The sequence below is a fragment of the Nannospalax galili genome, unplaced genomic scaffold, assembly GCF_000622305.1.
Source record: "Nannospalax galili isolate Female #2095 unplaced genomic scaffold, S.galili_v1.0 scaffold683, whole genome shotgun sequence".
In the NCBI taxonomy this organism is placed as follows: Eukaryota; Metazoa; Chordata; class Mammalia; order Rodentia; family Spalacidae; genus Nannospalax; species Nannospalax galili.
The window spans coordinates 400,013-424,279 of NW_008349093.1; the positions used below are offsets into that span (position 1 = coordinate 400,013).

Below are 24,267 nucleotides of genomic sequence, written 5' to 3' on the forward strand. Positions count from 1 at the left end.
TTTTTTTTTTTTTTTTCCTTCTGGCAGTGAATGGGGCAAGTGGGCAAGCAGGGATGTGTTGGTTTGAATGAGAAAAATGTCCTCCATAGGCTCACATATTTAAATACTTGGTTCCAGGTGCTGTGTTCCAACTGGGCCAAGTGTTCAAGTGCATGAGCCCATAAAGGACATTTCTCATTTAAACCACCACAAGGGAAGACTCCATTTGTAATTAGGGGTTAGCAACTTAGCTTTTTTCCTCCTAGAGCCTCAGTTTACCTCCTGATGCAGACGAATTACAAAAAAGTAATACTCCTTTGTCAATTTCATCTGAGGCTTCACTATAACATAAGGGGACTGCAAAGCTATGGGGAATGCAGGACTGGGTTACAGGCAGAGGCAGGGAGTCTGAGAGAAGAATGATGATTAAAGTGGTCTTCCTAAACAAGCGCGTACTGCATTTGCACTGATGGAGGGCCTTTGTGTTCTGCCAGTTGTGAGCTAAATGATCTTAATCAAGGTGTGCTGAGCCCAGAGCTCCTGGATCATTTATTGTCTCCCACTTATGTAACCTGTCACCAAAACAAATGGGGAGAAACAACGTGTTTTCTCAGGCCAGCTGGGAGAGAGGAGTGTGGTGGTTCCTGCCTGCTGCTTAGGGGAAGAGCAGCTCAGGCATACCTTGGGTGTCTTGCCAGGAGCTTGTTTCTCCACTAGGGCTCACCAGAGTCTGCCAGAGCTAGGAGAGTAAAAGTGCGGAGGTTCTGCTTGCTTTCTTCCCCCTTTCTCCCCCATCTTTCTGCTCTTCTTCATCCTCTACTCCTTCTTCTCATCCTTTTTTGAGACAAGATCTCATGTAGCCCAGGCTCACCTCAAACTCACTACGTACTTGAGGATGATCTTGACATGCTCATCCTCCTGCCTCTGTGCTGGGATCACAGGCAAGCACCACCATACCTGGCTTGAGGCCCTGCTTTCTGGCATACTGGGTTTCTTTTTTGTCTTAATTTTAGATGAGATCAGAATAGAGGTTTCATATAGGGTCTGTGTGGACTGGCTCTGGGTAGTACAATTTTTAAGATCAGTACTTGGCTTGTTCTCAGCCACAGGCCCTGAGAATGTACAGGGTTTGGCACAATGTAGGCACACAATGCATGCTTGTTACATTGAACTACATGGGCTCTTCTGGGATTGTGTTTTGGGAAAGCAGTGATGTCCTGTGTATGGAATGCAGAGTAAAATTCCCTGAATGGAAAAAGAAAACCACTGATTTGGATGCAACAAGCCTTCTGCCTTGATGCTGGTCAGCAACTGGATGATATTTGCTATTGCTCCTGACAGGCATGGGTGTAGAGTGGGAATGACTTTTGAGTGAGCAGCCTTGATTTTGAACTCTGACTCTGCAGTGGACTGGTAGGGTGAGTCATTTAATACCTTCTGATCCTCTCTTTTCTCAACCCTAACCTGAGGAGAGTAAGAAAGTCTCATTAGCTTACCATGTCAGGCATGTATTAATTTATGTTGCCCCCATAACAAACCTATGAGATATAAGTACTAATAACATAAAAACTCTTTATTTGGAGTATGTGTGCATATGGTGTGTGTGTGTGTGTGTGTGTGTGTGTGTGTGTGTGTGTGTGTAGGACTTCAGGGATGTCTTCTTTGATTGCTTTTTACCTTATATATTGAGGCAGGGTCTCTTGCCAAACCTGAAGCTTGCTGTGTTTTCTAGTCTAGCTAGCCAACTTGCTCTGGGGAATCCCTATTTCTGCCTCTTATATGCTGTGATTACAGATGGGCAGTGTACCTACTCAGCTTTTACATGGATTCTGGGGACCTGAACTCAGTTCTCCATGCTTGTTCCGAAAGCCCTTTACCTGCTAAGCCATCTGTACAGCTCTATACAAATCATTTTTTGATATGAATAAATGAAGGTACAGACAGACAACAGAAGGAAATTGCCTAAGCTGAGTAACATTGCTGTGATTTAGACCTGGGAATTATGTGCTTTAAAAAAAGCTGTTATTTTAGGGCTAGAGAGATGGTTCAGTTGGTAAAGTACTTGCCTAACAAGCATGAGGACCCAGAAACCATGTAAAGAAAAGGCCAGATGTGGTAACACATGCCAGTAATCCCGTGGTGTTGAGACAGGAGTTGGAGACAGGTGAATCCCTGGAAACTAATGGACCAGTTAGCTTGGCCTATGTTGTAAAAGTTTCAGGCCAATGAGAGACCTTGTCTCAAAAGAAGGTGGTAAGTGCCTGAGGACTGATACCTGCATTTATCTTCTGTCCTTCATACATGTTCACTGTGCACTTGTGCATCCACGTCCACATGAATCATATACACGCAAATACACACATGCATGAGCACACAGATACACATACATGCAAAATTACATTATATTGCTACCTCAACTAATGTCTACCCTCACAGGTCTGCAAGAATCAAATGAGAAAGACATTACCTAAGTGCCTAAGTTACCTAGGTAACTCCATACAATGGAAGTACGTGGTCCATGAATGATGGAACATAGACCAGGAATCCCTTGCTGCCTTTGACCCAGTCTTCAGTTCCATGTTGTCACTGTCAGCAGGTCCCTGGAAAAGTGCTTTCCCCTTTTGTGGCCACCAAGCAGGTTCTAGTCATTAGAGCTGCCCAACACTTGGGAATGCTGACTTGGTCGCCAGCGTGCAGAGCCTCTTCCGTTGGAAGAAACGTGGTGATTTCAGTAATGAGAATCATGAATCATGAATTAGTTCCACATCACCTCTCTTCCTGGAGCGCAGTCATGCTAGCTCCTGGGGAAGGGAGACGCACCCAAATGAAGAGTGACATGTTAATTGTGAGGGTGCCAAACCAGTACGGTGACTGAGAACCCTTGAGCCTTGTTAATGTAAGGACTTCATGCAATGCCACTAATATGATTATTTAAATAGGTGATAATCTAAAACTAGCAAAATAAGACAGGATGCATAGCACAGAATTAAACAGCAGGGAAGTGGACCAAGTGAACCACCAGTGCCTGAATGAGTTCCAAGAATGCTGTGTATGATATTATGCTTGCCCATCCTTAAAGAGTTGTCCCTCCCAACTGAATGGGTGTTAGCAGGATTGCTTCCAAGTGCACCTGTGAAAGCTGGGGTTTCTGAGGATGTGCCGATGAGCTTCAGTGATCAGCTTTCTTACACATGTGGGTATATGGCCTACCCAATACACTGTTAGAAAATATGCAGATGTACTCTATTTAAGCAAAAACTAACAAAAGAAACAGGGCTTTTCAGACAAAGAAGATCCCTCTGGAAAACCTATTCAACAATGGAAGCCCTCAGGTTACTTTATCACAACTTTGTTCTTCCAGGTGTAACATGTCTTAGAAAATGCTACTCTCTATATGGGTTTAAGAAATAGATCTTTTAGCCTTTCATGAAAGTTGTGTAACTAGAGCTGGTTACTTAATCTCTGAGGACCTCAGTCTGTAAAAGGAGCTTAATACCATAGCACTAACAATGAGCTACAGAGCTCAGTGTAGCTCTGGCCCCCAGCACCATTCAGGGAATAGCGATTATTATTGCTACATGAAGAGGGACCACTATAATGCTAGGCCTTTGCTGCTGAAAGGTGCATGGCTTTGAGCCCACTGTGCTGCCTTCCCCAAGTTGGGGCTGTTCACCTGCAGCCATAGGTTTTTAACCTTTCTTGCTAATATTGCTAATTTCTAATTAGAAATGTGGATTTTGGCTTTTCCTTTCAGGCATCCCACAAGGCTAAAGGAGCCGGGGAATCTGCACTTTCAAAAAGCAGCACTCATGGGCAGCCCCTCCCAGCCAGAAGGTCTTGATGAAGATGAAGTGAGGATGCTTCTGGCTGGCATCCCTGAGCTGAGCAGCTCCCTGACTGCCGAGGTGGGGACATCCTCAGGAGTGTCCATGATCAGGCATTTCCAGGGAAACTGCTAATGACACACTTACCCAAGTCTAATCTGAGTGCCCCTTGTCTCCCAACCCTCTCATGCCTTTGAATTTCCTGCTTCAAAACTGGCATATACTGAGGAGATATGGCTAAAGAGGGATCTTGGTCTCCTCCCTCTCCCAGCCTGGCATAGGATTATCTACAACACTAATAAGTGAGAAGGTGTCAGAATGCTTTAGAACTTGATTAGAATGCATTATTTACTTAGTAATGGGGTGAATCAGGAGGCAAAGGGCACTTTACTAGTAGGTGTGCCACTGAAATGAAGCCGGCCCAAACTACAGGGTCTGAGTGCAGAAGGCTGTGAGAAAGACAGTGAGGGAGAAGACAGATACTGAGGGAGGGGCTGGGCTCTGGGAAGCCCGCCTGCCAACAATGCTGTCACCCTCAGAAGGGCGTGCTTGGAACATGATGGCTCTAGCTACAAATTCTATTAACTCTAATAGTTGTTCTGCAGTGAATGGATAATGCATTTAGCAGAAATAGACCCAATCAATTTATATGAAACACATAAAACTTTCTCATTGGAATTGGCATCTGTTCTTGAATCATAGGTGCATGTGTGGAAATGGACAGCCTGTCACCCTGACTTCTGGGCACATTAGCTGGGCCAGGGGTTAATTGGAGAGATGGGTCGAGGAAATCTATGGTTCTCTGCTCCAGATTGCTTCAGCCCTTGGAATCAAGGAACTTGGAATGGGAAGGGACCTAGAGACTGTACTTCCACCTCAGCATTTTGTGCATGTGTGTTTGTGTGTAGGTGCACGTGTGTGTATGCATGTGTGCATGTATGTGCAGGAGTGGGGAGACCAGAAGTCAGCCTTGACTCTTTTTCCTCAGGTACCTTACATCTTGTTTCTTGAGACAGGGTTTCTAGTTTGATTGGAGCGCACCAATTTGGCTGGATTGGCTGGCCAGCTGGCCCCAGGGATCTGTCTCTCGACACCTCCCCAGCACTAGGATCACAAGTGTGCACCACCATGCCCAGCTTTTTTATGTGAGTCCTGGGAATCAAACTCAGGTTCTCATGATTGTATGGTAAACATTTTAACAACTGAGCTTTCTCCCCAGCCCCTGAAACATTGACTTCTTAGAAACAATGGGTTACCTACTCTTGTCTGGATGCACATGAACTTCTTCCATGACTGGTATTCCTGGTGTGTTTGCTGGCAAGCAGAGACAAGACCCTGTGAGGCTGAACAGCCCTGGGACCATGGCTTACTAGTGTGAACTGGCCAGGACCAGTATGGAGGTTCTGATTCTTAGTCTAGGGCTTCTTTCAGGATTATATGTAATATATAAGCTTATATACATATATAACATTTAAATTAATTATATCATGTATTATTATTATTACCCTCTGTGTGTGCATATGTGTGTGTGTATGTGTGTGTGTGTGTGTGTGTGTGCGTGCATGGTACTTGTGTGGCAGTCAGAGGACAACTTTCAGGAGCTGGTTTTCTTCTGTGGGTTCTGGTGATGGCACTCAGGTCATTAGGTTTGTACAAGAAGTGCTTTTACCCACTGAATCACCTCACTGGCCCAGGATTCTATGTATTTTGAATTGCTTTCCCCCCTTAGGTTATAGATGCATATTTAGTATATGGTTAAACCAGACTGTGACTAGATTTAGAGGCGAGTCTCTGATTTTTTTTCCAAGACTTCAAAAACTCCGATAGTGGGATTGGGCTCCCTTTGGCCCTCCCTATGCAGCATCTGAGCTCCCAGGAGAAGGGAGAGGGATACAGGGTCCTGGAGCTTTCACCTGGGCTTCTTAGGGAGGGAAGACAGCAGGGCCAGCATGCACCAGCTCAGTTTGTTACCAGCAGGGACAGAGACAGAGACAGAGACAGAGGTAGAGCTAGAGACAGGGAGATAGAGAGAATTAGGGAGGGAGGAAGGGAGGGGGTAAAGAAGGAGAAGAACCTGGCTTCACAGCCCTAATTGCATTATCCCAACCATTTGGTTAGTGTAATTGCATGTGCAAAGCTGACAAATGTAATTTCCCTGGACTTAATACTTGCCCCATTTTCTCCTCCAGCTTCTTCATCTGATTAGCTAAAGTGACTCACAGGCTTCCGAGAATGCCGCTTGCACCACCTGGACAGGCCTTTCCCTGCCTGATGCTCCCTCCGCTCAGTGTGTCCAGGGACTCAGCCTGAATAGTTTGGGGGGACACAAGGAGCTTGGGGAGCTTTGAAAATAACTGTTTCTCCCAAGACCCGGTTTGATTTGGCCTTTCTGTTTCTAGTTGCTTCTCTACTGCCTGCTTGGAGGGGAGTGGAAATGCCACCCGCCACCCTTGTTCCAACTCAGTGGAAACTGACAGCGCTGAACTTTGGAGAGAAAATCTTATTATCTTGTCTCCTTGATTCTTTGTCAGAGGGACAGAAGCTGATTGTTTACTGTTCATCCTGGGGCTCTTAGCTGAGACTCTCTCCGTACCTCCTTCCTATGCTTGGTGTTCTTCTCCCATTGGAGACTTTCCTATTGGCAGTGGCTGAGCTGGTGAGTGTAGACTTTGAGTTCATATCCTGGCCTCCCTTCCTAGAAGCCACATACACAAAGTCTTTTATTCCATTTTTCTTTTTCTCTTCCATAATAGTAACAGTAAGTGACTCTGGGCCAGTATGAGGTCAAGTTGGTTTGAGACACAATCTAGCTCAGGATCAGGCACGGTCTGTGATTTCCATTCCCTGCCCTCTCCTCCTCTCTTCCTTCACTTACCCTCATTTCCTTTTCTCCTCCTCTCCCCTCCTGTCTTTTTTCTTCTCCTTCCTTCCCCTCTTCCTCTGTGAGGTCCTCCCAGGTAAAAGCTCTGAGCTTGGGTTAAGCAAAATCTTGCAGACATGCCTTGGTGGTCCACCAACCACTCTCCTATGCTGGACCAGAAGTATCAGCGCATTCAGAGCTGGACAGCCCCCTCCATGCCGTGTGGCCATACACAATGCTGCAGGGAGGTGGTTACTTTACTACTGAGTGGGTGTGGCCCTGACTTTGTCTTTCCAGCCCCACAGCCCGGCCGTCTTTTTTCTAAGCACTGTTGCTCTAGTTAAATCATTTGTGTACCTGCTCACTCCTCTTCTGGGAGCTCTTTGTGCTCCATCTTGGTTTTGTGCCCCTAAGTGAATCTGAGCACTGAATGGTTGTAGAGGTGTGTTAGGATTGATAGATGGGTTTGGATGAAAGCCAGGTGAGTCATGGGCTAGGGGGTCCTGCTCTCCTTGACTGTAAGCTGAGTCTAGGGTTAGTAGGGAAAAATCCTACCACAAAAATCCTCCCAAGAAAGTAAACATTCCCACTCACACTTATGGGGACCCACACCAAGATGAAACTAGGGAACCCAAATCAAGATGGAGAGAGATGCTTTCTGAAACAGAGCACATGGGTAAGAAGCCTGGGAGCCGAGCCTTGCTTCTCCTTCCCTAAGCTGCTCCTAATGCGGCACTGGATTCCTGGGACGGTAACAGCTCCCTATTTGGTGTCCTAGAGCCTACCCAGGGAGCCTCAAAACCACTCAGGGATATATTTGATATAGCCTCTTTCTTCTGACATGGAGCTACTTGCTTATCTGGCTCTGAGGTAATGTTACTCAGTAGGGGAGGCTGGTTTTAGCTGGAGTCCTCCCTCACCACTCCCTCAGGCAGATGTTCGCTTCTAATTCCATTTGGAAGTGGTAGGGAGTCATGGCTGCTTTTGAGCTGCCACATGATTTCATTAGGCTGAGTGGCCATTGGGCCCTTTATTGATTAGTTTTTTAGGGACAGTGGGAGTTATGTGACAATAGACCCAGGTGGATGGATGCTTCCTAAATGCTGGCTGCAGGGTTGTGGCTGCTGACATCTGAGAACCCAAGCTTCCAGCAGCCTACCAGTGAATCAATAGATGTTTCTGGAGTCCCTGTTATATAATCAGTGTTGGTGGCAAGGGTAGGGTCAGGGTTGCTACTATATTTACTTAGCACATAGATTGAAAAGGGAAATTTGGCCTCCTTCCTGAATTTATGAACTTGTAAATTGCTGGAACTTATCACAAGGAGGTAGTACAGAGGTGAGGCCTGGAGTGGGGGTGGCAGGAAGGGATGCTGAATGGAGAACGTGGAAGGTGCCTCACCAAGGCTAGACATTTCTGTGATACCTGGAAGTTGGTGGGAAATAGAGTTCTGTAGGCTAAGCTCCCAGGTAGGCTATGGGGAAGGATAGAAAAGCTTTTCTGGGTTTTAGTTTAAAGATGAAGGGAGAGAGGCAAGGAGAGTAACGACGAAAACAACCCTTGTCTCTGCTTGGCAGCTAGTCACATCAGGCAGAAATCAGGCAAGGGCGAGAGGCAATTTCAAGCAGCTTTGTCTTCCTCCAAAAACAAAGTAAAACTGAAATTTAGCTAATGAGAGCCAATAAATTTGGTGGCAAAGCTGAAAGTCTCTAATTATTTTGTATTTTGCATGGAGCTTTTCTACCTTAGAAGTAGAAATTGCAAATTTATCATCTATCTGTTGTTATTTTAATTAAGGTATATACTTTATAGGAAAAGAAGTAGTACAGGGTGGGGGACCATGTGCTGTACACCTGCTTCTCAGCTGAGAGGGAGTATCAGTGCCCATGGATCAAGTCCTTTGGGTCTCCTGGGCACACTTGAATGGAGGGCTAGGTACCGAGACCCCTGGTGTGTGTGTGTGTGTGTGTGTGTGTGTGTCTGTCTGTCTGTCTCTCTGTGTCTCAGCCAATGTCTGTGTGTGTGGCTTCTAGACACACTTCAGTCTAAGTTGGGGCCTACGTGGTCCGGGCCAGCTTCTCTGGAGTAAAGATCATAGCCTCTGATCTCATAACTATCAGGAGTATTAGACTGTGTTTGGAGGCCGATTCTATGGTTTCCCTTAGTGGAAAGAGTAGCTGAGAAATTACTCCTATGTTTTATGGCCAGATTCTGTAGCAATCCATGTTTGAAGCAGTGTGAACTTCCATCACAAATCTTCTGGTCTGTGTATGCTAATTAGAATAGCTTTGCTTGGGTTTCCGCTCCGAAGAAGTGTGTCAACTGAAAGCTTTTAGGGCTTTACCCATGATGGAGTAGGTCAATTGTGCACATGTTTGTGTGTGTGTGTGTGTGTGTGTGTTTGTTTTTGTGAGAGAGAGTGTCTATATACATGTGTGCAGAGTCCAGAGGTTGATGTCAGGTATCATCATTAATAACTTTCTACCTTATTTTCTGAGACAAAGTCTCTCATTTAACCTGGAGCTCAATGAATCAACAAGACTGACTGGCCAGCAAACTCGAGAGATCCTCCTGCCTCTCCTCCCCAGTGCTAAGACGACAGGTGTGCATCACTGCGCCCAGTTTTTCATGGGTTCTGTGGATCTGAACTCAGGATCTCAGGATTGCATATTAAGTACTTTACGAACTGAGTCATCTCCCACCAAGCCCCTAAAGGTGTAGCCCAGGCTGGCCTCAACCTCACTATCTTCCTGTCTCCACCTCTACAGTTTGCCTACTAGTATGCACTACAGCAACTGGCCATAACTCAATTTGTACAACAGATAGCCTTGACTTTGAGCTCAACTCTCTTTATGAGGAGAGGAACTCTGATCATAAGATTTGCTTTCTTTGATAAATGGGGAGTGGTTTCAAAGAAGTGAATCGAGGAAAGAAGACCAGCTTGGCCCTCCATTTGTGTGGAGCTTGGGGTTCCCTGGGTGTAAAGTTGCTCCTTTGTATAACTCCCAGGGGTTTTTGTTGCTTAGATGAGGAGAGGCCCACTCAGCTTATTCTTGGGGTCCTGTAAGGAGGAGATGCTCCTCTTGGAGGATGACCATTATCTTTTAACCACAGTTCCCACCTGAAGCACAGCACAGACCTTTCTTCTGCTTTTTCCAGGAAGAAATTATGTTGATCGAATGAATCAGATGTGCCAGTGGAACCCTTACCTGTAGGGTCAAAGATGGGAGTTGTTCCTGATACATTGGCCTTTGAATCCTTGTGTGAGTTTCTCTCAAACAGATTTCTGGATTTGGGTGCTGCATTCAGGGGCATCTTATCCTCCCCACTGACTAGAATAGAGAAGACCAGGTGGGCTAGTTAGAGCTCCATTTTAGTGAGAGAGATAAGTTCTCACTGGGGAAGGCAGGAGAGGCAAGATGGTTGAGGGTGAAGGTGAGAGATGAGGCCATGGGTCACCGGGGCTGAGGGAACAAAGTACCAGGGTAAACTCACTGGTGAGGTAGCAGTCCAGGCTGATGGAGATATTGTCAAACGCCACCGTTGCCCTGGATCCTTGACCCCACCATACGACTATCTGCAGCCAGAACCTGCATATGTTAAGAGGAATGTGTGTTAGGAACCACCTCTGTAGATCAAGTCCTAGGAATCAGTGTTCAGCACAAGTGTGCTGATCCCCCTGCTTAGAAATTTAGTTTTGATTAGCTTTTCCTGATCCCACAGCAGTGGCAAGAGGCTAGTACTCAACTTCTCCCTGACTTCAACTTCAACATGGAGCACGTCCCTATCTGAAGTGTTGCTCCATCATGCCTATGGCTGACACATGATCTTTAAAGCCAGTTTAGAGATCTGGGCTTGAGAGACTTATATTGTTTTCTGGGCATGCATGGTGGGTAGAAATGAGTGGAGCTGGCATTCAGCTTATGCTCAGCTGCAGGTGGGCTGAAGCCATTATTAAAACACTAAAATGCTTTTGCATTATTCCAGTGGACAGAACCCCACGGTCCCTTCAGTGACTCTGTTGTTTCAGGCAACTATGTTCCTTCCCTGGATCTCTGGCCCGGGGTCTTGTCCAGCATCAGTTACTATTTCCAAACTGGTTGTTAAATATTAGATGATCGACCATTACCCCTGGGAGTGCCTGTAACCAACTCACAATGGGTCATAAAGTGTTAATAGAGAGTCACTGAGATAATGTTTCTTTGCAACTTCTTCATGTGGTTGGGGAAGACTTTAGACTGAGATAAACAGAAAGATGCTTGATTTGTTTGTTTCTTGGGAAAGCTCCCTCCTGGAAGGCTATCCTCAGTCAATCAGCCCTTTTCTGTGATAAAGTGACTATGTCCTGAGACCCTAAACATTATTTTCCCACCTTGCAGAGGGTTTATCCAAAATGGCCTGCAGAATAGTGTGCAGTACCTGGTGTGGATGTTGAAATAATAAGAGAGGGGAAGCCATGGCTGTCAATCACTGAATAGATATAGCACATGTGGTATATAGCCATGCATCAGGATGCTACTCTGCAATAAAAAAGAATGGACCAAGAGACATGCTGTAAAATAGATGACTCTCAAAAGTATTATGCAAAGTTAAAGAAGCCAGACAGTAAGTTAAAGACCTCATATTGAGTGATTCCATGTATAGGAATCATCTAGAATAGGCACATCTGTAGAGACAGAGAGCAGATTAGTGGTTGCCCGAGGCTAGCAGTGGAACAATATTGACTGCTAATTAGCATGAAGACTCATTTTGGCATGATGGAAATGTTCTAAACCTGGGTTGTGGTGTTCTTTGTGGAATTCTATGAATGGGCAGGATGCATTGACTTACACACTTAAAATGGGTGAATGTTATGGCATGTAAATTATAGTTTGATAAAGCTGTTAGGAAATAAGGATAGAGGGAGTGAGAGAGAGAGAGATAATGTAGGGTAGAGAAAAGACAATGTGGGACAGCTGACAACATGAATAGCCTTTTAGGGAGGGGGCATAGGCACATGGGAAGAATTGAGAGAAAAGGACTAGTTTTGCTCATATAGATTGGTAGTGCAGTGAGTGAGTGAGGTTTCCAGTATGTTAACCCTGTGGCCAGTGGGCTACAAATGGCCATGACCCAACATGGCTTACTTAAAACACTATCAGACTTTTTAAAAACAAGTTTTCTGTAACTTGATTGTGCAGTTCTTGAGTGTGAACTCTGTAGATGACAATGTCCTGTCCTAATGTCAAAAAGGTTGGACATGCCCGTGTGTGAATTGCAGCAGGAGGTAAGTCCCCCATCATAAGTATGAGCACATGACCCTGGTCAACATGCAGAAGGGATAGATACTGACATGGTTCTTTCCAGCCAGAGAACAGTTACTGTTTCTGCTGGAGGAATGCCTTGAAATCAGAAATCAGAAGTGAACTTTTATCGAAACAGCATGTTTGTGTGTGTGTGAACTGTTCTTCTGAACTGCATTATTCCCCGAGTCTGCCTGTGCCTTCATTCATCTTGTGGAATTCGGTCACAAATAATCCTTCCCATCTGAAAAGCCCCAGATGCTTTGATTCTAAAGAAGCAATGCCTGTTCAAGGTCATTCTCAACTACATATGGAGTTTGAGGCCAGCCTAGGCTACATGAGTCCCTGTCTCAAACAAAACAAAACAAAGTACCCCAAACAAAAACACAAACCACAACAACTAATCATAATCATAATCATAATCATAATCATAATCATAATAATCATCATAATAATAGCAACAAAACCACTCTAAAAGGTGAATATAAAGGATCATGTTCCTTGCTGGAAGCATCTGGAAGCAAGCTGCCCTGTAGGGCAGTGGGCCTGGCTCCCATAGCAACCCTCATTCTCCTTCTCCTCTCTGGGTCATCCTCTCCTTCTCTGTCATCTGCAGACTGAGGGACCAGGCCACATGCTGATTTTAGTGCTGAGCTGCATTAGCCCACCTTCCAAAAGAACTCCAGGTGCTTAAGCAAGAAAATGACTTGTGTGCCGTCAGAGCAGGGAGAGGGGCAAAACCCCCACTTCTCCCTGCACAGGCCCTAGGGAAACCACAGACTCCTTACTGCTCCATTTGTCCTGTTCTCCCTCTGCTTTCATTCTTTACGCAGAAAGATTAGAGCTGCAAAGTTCCCTAATAGCCACTGGGCCTCTTAGCATGACTAGGATGATGCAAGCTGTTGCTAGAATGGTTTCTAAATAGAAGAATCTTTAAAGTATTCTGCAAGGCGATGGCAGTGGCAGCTGCTGTTTCAAAGAATTTGACTGACATTGGCGATTGCCGGTATTTTGTATCAGGAGCACTCATAACACACAGGAAAGACTCAGCCAGTGGCACCGTGAACCCATGTGATAGTGCCTCTATCCACTCTGGGGGCAGAGACTCAGGTAAAGGACAGGTGGACAAACGTAGATGAAGGAAGGTCAGACAGAGGTGGCAGTGTGGCAGTGAAGTGGAGGCAATCGGGGAAAGGGGTCTGGAGTGGCAGGTGTTGGGTCAGGGAAGGCACAGCAGGGTTAGCCTAGGAGTTCATCTTCTGTGAGGGAGCTGGCCAGGCATCTGGACGGGCAGCAGGCCCAGCGTGATTTAGGCTTTTCTACCTTGGATGATGCTTGGTTGTGTGTCATCACTTGAACCTTTGAAGAGGCAGCCCCTGGGCTCTGTTACTCCCTCCCTGCTGAAGATGGGCAAGACTTCCTCAGGGCTCACAGAGGCCTTCTGGCCCAACCACTCTTTCCTGGCCAGGTCCCTAAAGATACAAGAGTGAGCTCTGGCCACAGGTCTTAAGTTCTAGCATTTACTTTGGGACTGAAAGAAAGTTCTAGCACAGGTGGAACATTCTAGGACCGATGGAGAGCAAGGCCCAAGGCACATTATCACTAAGTCTGCAATCAGATGGTTCTAACAAACACAGTTTACTCCACCGGTTGTACTCCAAAGCCTTCACTCTGAATGGGGAGGGATGTGGAGTCTCCATGACTTCCAAAGGCCTTCCCTTCTTGTTTGTGGGAGCTGGTGAAGGAAAGGGAAGCGTGAATGCTTTGGGGTTCCTCCTGCTTTCTCAGTGATCTGTGCTGTCTAGGAGTGGCAGGTGAGCCTCCTCTTTCCTTGATAGTGTAAATTTTGCTTCTCACCTCTTAGTTGTCAGACCCACTTAGTTCTTCCTGTTTCTCCAAAGCAGATACTTGTGATTGCACTGTTGTTGCTGTTTTCTCTCTCTCTCTCTTTTTTCCTTGCCAGAGGGGTTTGGAGCTTGCTGCTAAAACAGACTTGGCTAGAGATCTTGGTTGGAGTCTGGCTTTGCATAAGAATGCACCTACCCCTCCATCTTGCTCAGCTTTACAAAGCAGCCTGTTGAAAATTGGCCCAGGAGGATTCTGGGAGGTGGCTATTTGGGCCATGGGCCAGGTTTAGAAGGGGCAGCTTTGGAAGTGGGTGCCTCTCAGACTCACTGGGCAGATCTTTGCAGATCATATGTGGATGCTGCTCACGCACAGCTCAGAAAACACACCGTCTCGTTCAGGCAACAGACTGTAAATGGACAGTGCATATGAGGCCTGATTCACCATCCTTACAGCCTTAGGGATTGACAAACCTAATTAAGTTCACTTAATGATTTTAAGTAGCTGACAAAAAGGTGTGTGTCTGAATGTGGACTGAGGGAATAGCAAGACACTGGAGAGAGAGAAAGTGAAAAAGAATGCTGCCTGGTGTAAGAGTCATTTGATGGATGCATACCGTGGCTCAGATTCCTCCACTGGCCATTTAGTGGTATCCAAAGAGGGGGTGTTCTGTATCCATTTTCACAGCTAGGGCTTGTCCAGGACTTGGCTGCTTACTACAGAACTGGCAGATACTACGGAGAAAAAAACCACTCTGTCCAATTTCTTATTGCCCAGTTGATTTGCTCAGCAAAAGTCTTCTGAAATGGACTGAGAAGGCTGGGGTCACGGTATGCATTTCTATTAGAATAATGTCTGTGAAGAAGAATCCCTGCCACTATGCATACTATTATATGCATAATCGACTTCAGACACTGGCTGCAGAGAAGGGGCTGAGGGACAGCTTTGGATTCCTGGGACCAGTCCCGATGGGTTGTCTGACAAGGCAAGGGATGGACACGTGCTCTGATGTTGTCTATAGCTCTTGTGTAGCAAAGCGGTGACAGGCTGAGTTCAGGGTCAGTTACATAGAGAGTTTGAGGCTAACCTAGGCTATATGAGTTGGGAGCACCCCCATCTCACTGAGTCCTACTCTCAGAGATTATTTACCACCTCCAGACTTGGAAAAGTCAGTACAGAGTTGGCAGGACTGCCAAGGACTGGAGGATCTTTCTTTCCCAATGAGTCTGACTGTAGTGAAGAGCTCTTCTAGAAAGACAAGAGTAGGTGAATCTTCAGATAGGCTGCAGGGAGAATCATTGAGCCCCTTCCCCATCCCCAGGTTGAGGCTTCCAAGTATTGGTTTTCTTTTTAAATTTATTTATTTAAAAAATATTTTTATTATTTTTATTTTATGTGTGTGCGTGTATTGTCTGCATGTAGGTAAGTGTACCCATGTCGTGCAATGCCCACAGAGGACAGAAGAGGCTGTTGGATCCCCTGGAACTGGAGTTATGGACAGTTGAAAATATTCTGGCTTTGAGATCTCAAATTTCTATTTTTTTTAAAAATGTGTATATGTGTATTGTCTGCATGTAGGTAAGTGTACCCATGTCGTGCAATGCCCACAGAGGACAGAAGAGGCTTTTGGATCTCCTAGAACTGGAGTTGCAGACAGGTGTTAGCTGCAATGTGGGTGCTGGGATTCGAACCCGGGTCTTCTGCAAGAACAGCCAGTGTTCTTAACCACTGAGTCATCTCTGCAGTCCTTAAATTTATTTTTGTTCTGTTTACTTTGCGTGTGTGTGTGTGTGTGTGTGTGTGTGTGTGTGTGTGTGGTATATATGTAAGTGGCTGTGCATGTGGAGGCCAAGAGAGGATGTGACGTGTCCTATTCTATCACTCTCTACCTTATTATTTCCCTGAGACAGTCTCTCACTGAGCCTGGAACTAGGCTGCCCCAATTTCTCCTTTCTCACCCGCTCTCCCTAGTGTTGGGGTTATAGACTCATGCTAACATGCTCAGCTTTTTACATGGATGCTAGGGATTCAGACTCAGGTCCTCATACTTGTGCAGCAAATGCTCTTACCCACTGAGTAGTCTCCCTAATCCTAGGCAAGGCTTTCTATGCTCACTTTTGGGGAACACTGAAGGATTCCAGCTCCCTCATATCCCCTGATGTGCCATCTGAGAAAGCCTCTGAAAGGAAGGGCCAGGCAGGCTGAACTTGTAGAGGGTCATCTCCAGTAAGTTTCTGCTTTGCTCCCTCATTCTCTCAACTTGTGTAATATCTGGTGTGTGTGTGTGTGTGTGTGTGTGTGTGTGTGTGTGATTTATTTTTGTGTGTGTTTTAAAGGGGAAAACAAAAGAAAGCAGACATTGCTTTATGGAGCTTTGTCTGAGCAGAAGTAATGATGAATAAAAATGCTTGACCCACAGGCTTGAATGTGCCAAGTCCTGCATGGGGGTTGACAGAAAAAGGGGGAGGGAGGGAGGGAGAGAGAGAGAGAGAGAGAGAGAGAGAGAGAGAGAGAGAGAGAGAGAGAGAGAAGAGAACATGAGAATGTACACACACATACACACCCCCACACCCACCCCCCCCACACATACACACACACACACACACACACACACACACACACACAGAGGCATGCATGCAAGCATTCACCAAAGAGTAAGAAGAATGTCAGAGATCTCGTGGGAGTGTCCTTTGCCTTGACCTACCAGAATATAATAGTAGGACTCTCATTTCCCAGACCACACATTCTGCTATCTGTTGTAGAACCATCCAACTTGTTTGATTTCTCCTAGTCTCACACAAACTCCATCAAGGTCCAACAAGCACTTTGGGACAACTGAGTCTGTGGAGGACTGTCTAGGTTAGATCGTACCAATTCTACACTTCCCAGAGATTGGACTGTCTACTCCTATGTCTCAGGACAGGCAGATGTTTCCCATGATGGCCTCTTCTCTGCTTCTGTTAGATTATGACTTGGCGGGGGGAGGCTGAGATGGTACCAGAGATGGCAGCCTCCCGACAGTGAGAGGACCCAGGAAAAGGGTGGTTTCAGTCCTTTTGTTCTCTGAGGAGAATATCTTAAACATTATTTTTTGATTATTTTATTTTGCGTGTGTGTGTGCATGAGTGTTTTACCTGTATGTTTGAAGTTGCACCACGTGTCTACAATGCCCTCAGAGGCCAGAAGAGGGTGATGCATCTCCTGGAATTATGGATGATTGTTAATTGCCATGTGGGTGCTGGGAACTGAACCTCTGCAGGAGCAGCCAGGGTTCTCAATGGCTGAGCCATCTCTCCAGCCCCGAGAAGAATATCTTTGTGAGGGTGAATTCGCAGTCATTTTTGTTTGGGGGTGTTGAATTTCAAAGCATCATTGTGGAACAAGACAGGGCTATAAACTGGGTAGACCCTGGGCAAATCCTAATTTTGTAGGTGTTTTTTTCTTTTTTTTTTTTCCTAAGTCCATGCATGGTATTTTCACACTGTCTTTTTCTAGGATGAGAGGTTATACTTTATTGTTTCTGTTTCATATTCCATTTTTATGACAAATTTTCTCTTCCTTGGGCAGTGCAACAAATTACATATCTCATCCTTTGCCTTGGAGCAAAAATCATTTCAGCCTGTGTTATGAGACAGACATTTGTGCCTGCAGTTAGGAGCATAGAGCTGTATAAGACTCTGACCTTGCCCTAAGGAGTTTGAATAGTTGTGTAATTAATATTATTCACTGACTATGGGATTTTTGAACTTCCTTTTAGTTCTGTCCTCTACAGAGTGAGAGTCTATACAAAATGGGGAACACATTGGTTGTGACTGGTGAGAAAAAAGTCAAGAAAGACCTTGGGAACTGAATGTCTAGGAAAATGGCAGAGCTATGGACAAAGTGCTTCTGGGGTTTATGCTGTGATGTCATGAGATGCCAGTCAGGCAGCTGGCAATGTGGGTCCAGCACTTGAGTGGAAATGAAGATGTGTGAATCATCTTCATGGTAGTGAGGGTGGAAGTCACATCAATGAGATGCCTCCTAAGGGACAAGGCATGTTCAATTGGATTCTGCTTTGCTTCAAATATCAGAAACTCAATTAGCCCCTACATGCCAGATTTTGTGCCTAGGGGAGAAGGGCTGAGAACATTGGGCTACATTTTCACAAGCATTAAGAGTTATGAAAAACATACACATCTGTTGATTTGTAAACTGAGCTGTGAATGTTATGAAGAAAATCTTGAGCCGATCTGAACATCCGTTATTCTAAAGGGGTTCACGTGGTACCATTTTGAGCAACTGCCTCTTAAACCAGGCTCACAGGCCTGATCTGCCTCAGTGCTCTGCACTCTTGATTGTGGAAACTTAGCAATCAAAAGCAACAGCTTGTCCCAAATGTCACAGTAAATCAGTGTTAGGAATAGGATTTAAAGCTCAGAATTGCTAATCTACTCCTTGCTCCAATGATCTGGGATATTTTCTGAGAAAGAAACAGGGCCAGATCTTTCTAGAGTTATGAATGTTTGATTTGCACATACCGATGCCTGGGTGCACACGGCATGCTGAGCCACCAGCCACAACATCTTCCTTCTTCTCAGACGGTGAAGCCAAGGCTGTCTCTGGCCAACGCTACCCTTTGAAACGCAGCAGACGATGGGGTTTCTTCTGCTTCTGGCCCCCTCTTTCTCCTGTTCTGAGCTCCACTTTGAGGCTCTGATCATTTCCCATTTGGCTCCTTCCAGGAGTCTCCACCAGACTCCATGCGTCAGTGAGCCTACTCTTCAGCCTGCCTCTGGGCTTCATGGGGCTCTGTTAACTGCACTCACAGCCCAAAGCACATGACTTCATACTACTCAGTTTCATCCAGGCTGGCTGCCCACCATACTCTGACATGACCCAGTTGGCTATTCTTGAACACACAGAAAGCATCCCTGCCTCCAAACCTCTGCTTTCCCTGATGGCTTCCCTGGAATGAATGACCCTGTCCATTTCTCATTTCCTTAAGACCTGGATTTTTCTTGAGGGCTGGCTTATTAGCTCATTTCCCCCATTTGGGTTACCCTAACTGCTTGGATACTGGAGATCTTGGCACCATCCAAACACCAGCCATGTTCTGTTCTTTCTTGGTGCTAGTGGGCTAGGTTGCCTCTGAATGCATGTGTTTTCACCAGCATTCAGATCCAGTGACTTAGCAAGAGGCTGGTTGGCTATATACTCTTATAGCCTCATGCATGGTAGGGGCTTAATATATGATTGCCGACAATTTGACAGCCAGTAATGCCTCTCCAGACATTTCTTGATTCCCTGTTTTGTCCACAAGAGACTTGGATCTGTCATTTTATGTCAGTGACTTCCAAACATAGTTACACAACAAAGTCACCTGAGTAATATTAAAAAAGGTTTATTTTTATTTCATGTTTATGAATGTTTTTGCCTGCATATATATATGTGCACCACATATGTGCCTGAAGAAGTCATCAGATTCCTTGGAACTGGAGTTACAGATGGTGGTTAGCTGCCGTGTGGGTGCTGGAAACTGAATCAGGATCTTCCGCAAGAGCAGCCAGTGCTCTTAACCACTGAACCATCTCTCCAGTCTTACCTAGGGAACTTTTTGAAAATATAAATTCTCAGTCCAAGAAGTGGACACAGAGTCTGTGTGAGTGTGTGTGTGTGTGTGTGTGTGTGTGTGTGTGTGTGTGAGAACACAGAGATTTTCTTGGTCCTGGGTGGGGGAGTTTTATTGTGCATAGTAATATTCAGTCAGATCTGTAAGCCATTGTTCAATAGCTTTTCTGGTAGCTTTAAGCCTTTTCAAAGTACTTTTCCCTGTTTATTTTTTGTTTTTAGAAAAGAAAAAAGTTTGGTAAGAGAAATTATGCAATGATTTCTGCCAGAAAATAAGATTTTTGCTGCATCATAGAATTTTGGGAATGAAACATTCATACCTCAGAATAGATCCTAGAATTGATTTCAGCCTTGAATTATGAAGCTTGTGGAGAAGTGGGCTGATCAATGCTCAGAGCAGCTAAATGAGGAAGCAGTCTTTGCAAGCGACACTCTGACAGATGCCCACAGATGGGAGCTGTATTTCTTGGCATATTCTATGAAATGTCTCATTTTTTTCATCTAACCCACTTCTCTTATTTGGGCACACAGCTAGACTGCATTTCCCAACATCCCTTGAAGTGAGTGTGGCCATAAGCCTGAGTTCTAACCAATGGAAAGGGAGAGGAGATGACTCATTAAAACCTTCCATGCTAGCTCCCCATGCTCTTCCTCCACTGGCTAGCTGAATGCAAAGGATTCCAAGGTTGGAGAAAAGAGTGAAGCCACAGAGTGGGATGCCTGGGTTCCTAAATAACCAAGTAGAAGACCATTTATCAAGCTCATGTTTGATTACATATGGGCAATACATCAATTTCATTTTTTTTAGAGTTCTGGGGATTGGAGGCTTACTGTTACTTTAAGTAGTAGCATCCGAACAGCACAGCAAGTAGCACAAGCCTAGGTACTTAGGATGTGCTCTTCCTCCACTGGCTAGCTGAATGCAAAGGATTAAAGGTTGGAGAAAAGAGTGAAGCCACAGAATGGGATGCCTGGGTTCCTAAATAACCAAGTAGAAGACCATTTATCAAGCTCACCCATGTTTGATTACATATGGGCAATACATCAATTTCATTTTTTTAGAGTTCTGGGGATTGGAGGCTTACTGTTACTTTAGGTAGTAGCATCCGAACAGCACAGCAAGTAGCACAAGCCTAGGTACTTAGGATTGTTCCGTATAGGTGGCATCAGGAAGGTTGATGCCTAAGCTGCTCATGGGGTAATGGGTAAAGTTTGCCCTTTGATGGCTGCAGGAGACTGGAGAACCCTTCCCTCTCAGCTATACCCTTCCCTTTCTGCACACCCTGGCACTGTTCTAAGACTAGGGACATCCTGGGGTGCCAGACAGGGTGCACTGAAGGAGAATAGTCCAGCATTCTGGGACTCAGATGTGATTTTTTTCATGCGTGTGTGCTGTACATGAGGCTCTGTGTTCACTGACCAAGTTTCTGTTATGCTGTGGAGGCCTTCCTCTTGTCCTTAGCTTTGCACCTGTCTGCTGATCACATGTCCATATCCATTTCTGCATGACCTGTGTGGTAGCCTAGCTGCACTCAGGCTATGTGTGGCTTGCTTCAGTAGGCTGGAGTCCTTTTTCTGAGTCCTCTCTGAGTGGCTGGGCCCTGCAGGTGTTGGATGATCTCATGGTTGACAGGCTGCCTAGAGGGTATCCAGGTAGCTCAGGTATAGCCTCCATACCACAGTTCCCTCATATCAGCTCCTACTCTGAGATAACACTGCAGCCTGTGGTCCTTGAGATTCATAGAAGATATTTCTCGACTCTGATAGCAGGTGCTTGAAAGAAGGTTCATCCTGAGCTAGAAAACTTTGCCTTGAGCCCTTCTTCTTCTGCTTCTTAATTGTGTATCTCTGGACAGTTTGCTTCATGGCTTCTCCTCAATAAACCGAGGGCTTGAAAGCCCATATTTTGATGAGGATAAGTGGGCACATGTATGTGGTTCAGTGGGGCCTGGATCCCTGTTCAGTCTTCTGTCAGTGCTCCAAAGAGCACAGAGTAAAGGCTGAAGAAGGGCCCTCATCTAGCAAGCTGCCAACAGAGCCAGGGACTCATCCTACTTTCCCTATGGGAAAGGACCATGAAGGCAAGTGTGTGGCGTGAAGGGTTTGAGCCCCTCAGGGAAAGACTTGTTGGCCTTAGTGAGCATGATTTATCCTGTTCTGCCTAAAAGCACCATATTTTCTCATGACCCAGGGTACTGACTCAGGCTAACATTGTCAGCAGTGTATCAGGAGTCCCAGTCACTGCAGTGCTGGTTAAGCAGTGCTGCCCCACCACAGTTAGGAGTGCAGGGTTCCTTCTGTCTTCTTCTGGTGCTGCTCACAGGTGTGGACTCACCTCAGGAGGTACAGGTGAGACACCCTTCTCCCACCTCCCACTCTGGAGCCTGTGGAATTCTCCAGGCTGTTTCCATGTGTGCCTGCTAACAGTAAATGAGACCACCTGATTTTTACTTCCTTAGTGTGTGCCTCTGGACCATTATTTAATGTCTCTGGGCCACAGTTTCTGAAAGATCCTCATTGCTCTCTACTTCTGTTGGTATGGCATGCCTGGTAGAGGGTGGTCCCTGCACAGCATACAGGGGTGCCTGTCGGGAAGCAATGAGGCTCCACAGCTGCAGTTTTGTTGGACTCTGTGCTACTCCAGGTTCCCAAGCTCCCTCCTCCAAGCCCTGAGGCTCTGCTATACTGCAGCCTGGTTTCCTGGCCAGTCCCTGTGTGATGGCATTCCTTGGGAGCTGTGCTGTTGCTACACATCTAGGGGGAGTCCATCACCTGGCACCAAATAGGTCCTCAAATACTGGTTAGATAGAAAATACATAATACCTGGGTGATGATGGATGAAGGTTGGTACCATTTCATCATGAGAATCTTCATAGTATATTGGAAGTAGGACCTCTACTGAGAAGTTGTTTGGTTAGTGACCTGTAGGACCTTGGACCACAGTCTTCTCATCTGAAAGTGGAACCTAGATACCCAGTGTTGTGGGCCTGGGTAGCCAGTTCTGGAAAGGGGTAAAGCCCCCAGGCAAGGGTGCTTAGTGACTGTGGGTGCACAGTAAAGGGATGTAAGAGCACTGTGAAAGTCGCAGCAGACTGTCCAGCAGAGGGAAGCAGGCGCTGACTTGTGGGACTTTGCATGGTGACATCGCCTCCTCCCCACCAGTGGGCCTCTTCACAGGGGAGCGGCTGACATGGAAGTAAGGCAGTTACAAACAGAACTTTGAAGAAGTGGGAAGGCAGGCAGGAGAGAAGGGACACAGAGCCACCCCCTCTGCTGTGTTGTCCTGGGGACAGAGGAGGGCTCTGTCCAGCCTGGTATAGCCTTATGGCTGGGTTTCCTTATGTGTCCTTACGGTACTGACATTTATTTCCAATGGGAAGATTCATTAAATGTACAGCTAAATGTATTTCATTTTTTATGTCTTTGTTAGGTGTGTGACATTAATATATTTGCAATTAAAAATGCCTGTCAGAATCTGTGCTTGGTTTTGGAGTAGGAACATATGGTGTGGGGACAGCCAAAAGCATGCTAGAATGATGGCCCAAGATGACACAGAGGGAGGGAGGACACAATAGCCTGGAAGGGAAAGGGAAGCCCGCTCTTTTGGTGATGCTCCTACTGGAGGCAGAGGTGTAAGAGAAGAAAAGACAGGCAGCATGGGCCAGACGGGAAGTGTCTTCATCAGAACATAATTGTGGGATTAAGAAGATAAATAAGGTGCTCTGCAACAGAGAGGAGGAATAAGCTTTGGTTTCTGTAGCACTAATGGTTATAATAATCTACAAGATATTTTAAAGTGACAAGGAAAAAAATAAAAATTCCAAATTTTTATTACTTAGAAATGGTAATTGTTTGAGGAGATGGAAGTGCTTAGTACTCTGATTTGATCATTTCACAGTGTATGCAGGAACTGAATTTTCCTGCTCTACCCCATAAAGATGTGCAGATATTGTGTCTAGGGTCTTTTCTGTGCACTTGCTCATGCTTATGTGTGGATGTGTGTGCATGTGTGTACATATGAGTGGAGGCTGGAGTTTGGTGTTAGGTGTCTTCTGTAATTGATCCCCACCTTATATTTTGATACTGGGTCTCTTGCTGAACTTGGGGCGCTCTGATTTGGCTTGACTGGCTAGTCAGCAAGCTCCACAGATCTTCTTGTTTCTGTTTCTCCATCACTGAGATTACAGCAACACTTTTTTTCTTTTTGTTTGTTTTTTAACATGGGTTCTGGGGATCAAACTCGGTTTTAATACTTAGGCAAGCACTTGGCCCATTGTCTCCCTGGCTACTAACTGTTTTTAAAAAGTTTGAAAATCAGAAAGATGATGGATTTCAGGGGGGTGATGAAGCAAAGGAAAAACAAACAATTAATTTGAAATGAACAAGAGGTATGCTCTAAAAATAACCCAGGACCCAAATATTCTGTCAGTAACAAAACCTATCATGGAAACTGGGTTGTTTCCCACCTCTCACCAAATACTGTGCCTCATTTCTTCGGGCAGAGCCAAGGAAGCAGGCTAGCCTAAGGGTTAAGGGAAAGTCATTTAACCTCTTAGCCCTCAGATTTCACCTATATAAAGGGAGTTAGTTATAGTTTCTATCCCAAGGGGCTGTTTGAAGGCTGAAAGAAGATAATGCATGCTAAGTACTTGTTACAGTGATTGGCTAGCGGCAAGCACTCAACACATGTCGGCTCTGATCAGCATTTGAGACTCTTCATGGCTGCAACAGAAAGCAGTGACCATTTATAAAAAGTATGAGGTAAACACAGTCTTTTCAGGGGAATGTCTAGACCTGTGAACCAAGGATCACCTGAAATCTCTGGTTTTCTGCTCACTGGGGTATTCTGTTTCCCTACATAGGCAAG

At 45.6% G+C, this 24,267-nt stretch overlaps 1 protein-coding gene across 1 annotated transcript in view; it reads right to left on the reverse strand.

Moving 5' to 3' along the window:
* The window catches only part of Alk (ALK receptor tyrosine kinase), a 790,272-nt gene that overhangs the window by 70,769 nt on the left and 695,236 nt on the right, over positions 1 to 24,267 (reverse strand). Inside the window, exons 10-11 of the mRNA XM_008846481.1 lie at positions 10,159 to 10,253; positions 9,873 to 9,995 (exon numbers count right to left, since the gene is read on the reverse strand). Of these exons, the coding sequence (XP_008844703.1) occupies positions 9,873 to 9,995; positions 10,159 to 10,253 (218 nt within the window). The remainder of the gene's footprint in view (positions 1 to 9,872; positions 9,996 to 10,158; positions 10,254 to 24,267) is intronic.